The following is a 5,041-nucleotide window of genomic DNA, read 5'->3' as shown; positions in this document are numbered from 1 at the left end:
ACTTTCCATGTGATTTTTCTCAATTATTCCATCAAAAGACACAGACTGGCAGAATACATCAAAAAACAAAACCCAATGACATGCAGTATACAAGAAACACATCTAATTAAAAAGGAAACTCAAATTAAAAATCAAAGAATGGAAAACAATATTCTATGCAACAAGGAAAAAGCAGGAGTAGCTATCCTCGTTACAGATAAAGTGTATTTCAAGCTGAAACTGATCAGAAGAGGCCAAGGCCACTATATATTGGTTAAAGGAACAATTTAACAGGAAGAGAAAACAATTATAAACATTTATGCACCAAATACTGGTACACTCAACTACATAAAACAAACACTAATGGACATAAAATCAGATAAGCACCAATAGAGTTACAGCAGTAGATTTTAATACCCCACTGTCATAAATGGACAGATAAACTGGACACATGCAAAAAAATCAACAAGGAAATATCAGAGAGGAACCAAACACGGACTTGCTATCTATAGCGTTCCATCCACCAACAACGCAGTACACATTCTACTTCACAGCATATGGGACTTTCTTGAAAATAGACCAAACACTAGCCCATAAAGCATGTGAAGTAAAAACAAAAGAAATGAAATTTATGCCATGCATAAGTGTAGTGCAATGAAACTAGAAATCAATGGCAACAGGAACACAGAAACTATGCAATACAGAGACATCAAATGATACCCTCTTGAATAATCAACGGGTCACAGATTAAATCAAGGTAGAAATCACATAATTTCTACAATCAAATTACAATGCTAGTACAACATAATGGAAACTATGGGACACAATAAAAGCATCCTTAGGGGGAAATTTATACTCGTGAATTCTCATATCAGAAACACAGAGTGAGCCCAAAAAAATAACCTAATGATGTACTTACAAGTCCTAGAAAAACAAGAACAACAAGGTCCAAAGCTGCTACAAGTAAAAAAAGTATAAAGATCAGAGCAGAAATTAATAAAATTGAGACTTAAAAAACACAAAGAACTAATGAACTGAATAGTTGGTACTTTGAAAGAAATAAACAAAATAGGCGAACCATTAGCCAACTTTACCAAACTAAGAAAAGACTCCAACTCATACAATTAAAAATACAAAAGGCAAAATACAAATGGATTCTGCCAAAAATGCAGAAGATCATTGAGAAACTGTATTCTAATAAAAAGAAAATGCAGAAAAAAATGAATAGATTCCTAGATACGTATAAAAACCAAAGCTGAACCAAAAAGATACAAAAATCTTTAGTTATCTAATATCATACAATAAAACTAAAGAAATATTTTTTAAAAGCTATGAACTATGAAAATTCGAGGTCCCAGTGCCTTCAGTGCCCAATTCTACAGAGAAGATCTAATGTCAATATTTCTCAAACTGTTTAATGAAATTAAAAGGGAAGTAGTACTTTTAAATTCCCTTCTGTAAGAAAGCTTTATCCTGATTTCAAAACCAGAAAAAGACCCAACCAAAAAAGAGAAGTACAGGTCAGTCTCTTTAATAAACATAGATTTCTTTTTTAAATTCCTAATAAGATACTGGCAAAGAGAATGCAGAGAGAATCATACATGGTCACAAAGTAGGATTCACTCTAGGGATGTGGGAATTATTCAACATACAAATGTAATGCACTACATAAACAGAAGTGAGGGTAAAAATCACATGACCATCTCAACAGATATAAACAAAGCATTTAACAAAACCCAGCAGAAACCCTGAGGACAATAAGTACAGACATTTTTCAACTCAATCTGCAAAAAGCCATCTATTATAAACCAATAGCCAACATGATATTAAGTGGAGAAAAGCTAACAGCTTTCCCTCTAAAGTCAGGCATAAGGCAAAGATATCCACTATCACGACTCCTGTTCAATGCGGTTCTGAAACATTAACCAGAGCAGACAAGAGAAAGAATTAGAAGGAATATGGAAAGGATGGAGTTACATTATCATCATTTGCAGATGGCATGATCTTTTACAGAGAAAAATCCCAAAAATTCCACCAAAAGACTTCTTAAGTTAATAGCCAAATTCAGTATCATACCAGAATACAAAGTCTACACTCAAAAAATCAAGAGTTCCTCTATATGAATAACTCAATGAGAGAAAAACTAGGGAGACAATCAGTATGGAGATTCTTTAAGAAACTAAATATTCCATGCAACTGAGCTATGCCCCTTCTAGGTATCTTCTACAGTAATACATGCATGTGTTTATAGCAGCACAATTCATAATAGCTAAATCTTGGAAGCAGTTTGCATATTCATCAACTGATGAATGGATAAAGAAAATACGATATTTATACACAATGAAGTACTACTCTGTCATAAAAGACAAACGAGTCATCTGTTAAAAAAAAAGTGACCTTTAAGATTATAACATTAAATGAAGAAAATCAGATACACAAGTGTAAATATCACGTGGTTTCTCCTAAATAAGAAAACCAATATATAAATAAAGTGCAAAATAAAAGACAATAGGGAAAAAAGAGAAAGAAAAAAGTTACTTATAATCCAAGCATGTCCAGCATGTCTAAAAGTGTACCCTGCTGTAGTATAACTCTTGTTTGCATTTTATATGTCTTTTGGTCTGTTAGTCTGGCTGCTAAGCTATGTTTATTAACTTGATAAGAATTTATAAAATTGAAAATGATTCTTTTTGTTGTTGTTTGTGTGTTTTGTGCAGGGCCTCACTACACAGCTCGAACTCATAGTTAATCCTCCTGTTTTAGCCTCCCTAGTGCTGGGATTACCCATGTGCCACCACACCTGGACTCTTTTTTTTTTTTTTTTTTTTTGCAGTACCAGATATCGAACTCTGGACCTTGCAAATGCCAGCCAAGCACTTATTCCACTGAGCTACCTCACCCACCCTGAAAATGATTCTGATGCTGGGCAAAAATAAAAAACTTAACAAGAGAGGTAGATAAAAGGGGAATAAAAAAAGAACTAAGATGTGTTATATAGACAGGTGTACCAGTTGGCCACAATCAATGTAAAAGAAATTAAAAATAAATTAAGAAAACAAAACAAAATAGCACCAACTAATGTTGGTGGTGATGTTGCTGTTCCTGACTACTTGCTGGTACCACTGCAACCTCAACTTTCCCTCCAAATAATGGCAAAGGATAATTCACCTGCTACTTGCTGAGAGCCCTTTGGCTTTACAAATGCCTGCGAACTCATTGCTGTAACCTTCACAGCACTGACGATTCTGTCAGGCTTCCACGTCTGTGTTTCATCAAATTTTGCATCTCATCCCCACCCCAATCTGCCTACATGTCTCAGGTTGGGTTTTCTAGGTGGGAAGGACTGGGGACCACTCACCGATTCCATAGCGAATCTCTTGATGAAAAACTGGAGAGCCTGCAGGCTGAAGATCTCATGTCTCAGCCGTCACATCAGAAAATTTCCTGCATGGGGGACAGGAAGAAAAGGTGACAAGGGTCATTCAGTAGGACAAAGTAGACAATGCTGTCTCAGGTCAACATGTGACTTCATTTGGAGGTTGGTACATGTCTTAGTTACTTTTCTCCTGTTGCTAAGACAAAATACCCAACACCCAAAGTTAAAGGAGGAAAGGTTTATTTATCTCACAGTTTGTGAGGGTGTTGGTCTGTAATCGACTGACTCCAAAGTAGGGTGGCTTGGCAGAGGGACATTGTGGAGAACTGTTTATGGAGCCCAAAAGGTAGAAAAAAGCACCAGGGATGTTAACAAGGACTTTCTGTCCCTTGTATCCAGGTTACCAGGATGAGGGCAATGCCAAGCCAATCCGTGGACTGCCTTAGTGATCTCCCACCTTAACCCTAGCACCCTTAATCCTAGTACTGCACCACGAACCAATCACACATCTAGATTCAGCTGCCTCTCGAAAAAGTCCCATGCATGACCACATAAGGCTGTGGGGGCCACCTAGACACAAGCCATAACAGTGTCCTTGTTAGAGATGGCCTGGCCCCACAGAGTGGCTGCCCAGGCAGACAAGGAAGGAGAGGCAAGAAACCCCTAGCTCAGGTCCCCAGTTTGGGGCTGACATCTCCATCACTGTGTCTTTGTGTGAAGAAGTACTCAGGGTATTCTATTTCAAGCTCTACATCAGAGAGCAATTTACAAGTCATTAACTTCCTTAGACCTGGGCCCCTAAACATGAAATTAAAGTGGGCGCAACAGACAGGCATCTGCATTGTGTGCCCACTGGAAGGCAAAGGTGCCCCCTACCCCCAGCAAAGAGACCGAGCTCTGGGAATAAAGCAGACATAGATGGACATATATACAGCATCTCTGAACCTGGGAGAGGATTCTAATTAATGCATACTAAAGCTTAATTAATTGCTGAATGCACAAAGCACAGGAAGTCTGGGATAAAAGGTGTTACATAAGGGAACAGTTTGAGTATTTGCAGAATGGAGGGGAAAGCGAGATGGGGGTTTGCAAGCCTCACGAACCGAAAGACCTGCTTATCCCTCTCCAGAAACACTAGCCCAGACGGGCACATCTAGCTGGGGCTAGAAGCTTTTTGACTCCACTGAATCCTCATCCCTCTATACAGTCCAACCCCACTTCCTGTCTATTTCCTCATGACTACTGTTATGGTTTGTGTCTAGGTGTCCCCCCAAAGCCTCATGCAGTCTTGGGGCAGCCTCTGGAGTTTGTGATTGATTACTGTGGGTGTGGATGCTGCACCCACCCTGGGGCAGGTAATTTGCATTACAATGTAAGGAGGGAAGAGAAGCTAGCTGCTGGAGCTGCTGGTACCCCTCCCTTGTGGTCTTGCTCTTTGCTGCCACCATGAAAGGTTGCTTTCTGCCATGTGCTGCTCTGTGTTGGACCCAGATGAATATGCTCAGAAACCTCTAGTAACTGTGAGCTAAATAAACCTTTCCTTCCTTCATTTTGAGTGTCAGGTATTTGTCCCAGTAAGGAGAGAAGAATAACTAAGACAACTACTCAACCTGACTCTCCCTCTCCACCAACACAGCCTTGACCAGCCATTCCTACCTGGGCCACTGCAACTGCTTCCTAACTCGT

At 39.0% G+C, this 5,041-nt stretch overlaps 1 protein-coding gene across 1 annotated transcript in view; it reads right to left on the bottom strand.

Annotated features, from left to right (window-relative positions):
• The window catches only part of Asap1 (ArfGAP with SH3 domain, ankyrin repeat and PH domain 1), a 393,896-nt gene that overhangs the window by 343,173 nt on the left and 45,682 nt on the right, over positions 1-5,041 (bottom strand). Inside the window, exon 2 of the mRNA XM_023718810.1 lies at positions 3,338-3,423. Within this exon, the coding sequence (XP_023574578.1) occupies positions 3,338-3,396 (59 nt within the window). The 5' untranslated portion in view covers positions 3,397-3,423. The remainder of the gene's footprint in view (positions 1-3,337; positions 3,424-5,041) is intronic.

This window comes from Octodon degus, unplaced genomic scaffold (assembly GCF_000260255.1).
Source record: "Octodon degus isolate 3935 unplaced genomic scaffold, OctDeg1.0 scaffold00062, whole genome shotgun sequence".
NCBI lineage: Eukaryota > Metazoa > Chordata > Mammalia > Rodentia > Octodontidae > Octodon > Octodon degus.
The sequence above is the reverse complement of the archived record's forward strand: the minus strand, read 5'-3'. Positions and strand labels throughout refer to the sequence as shown.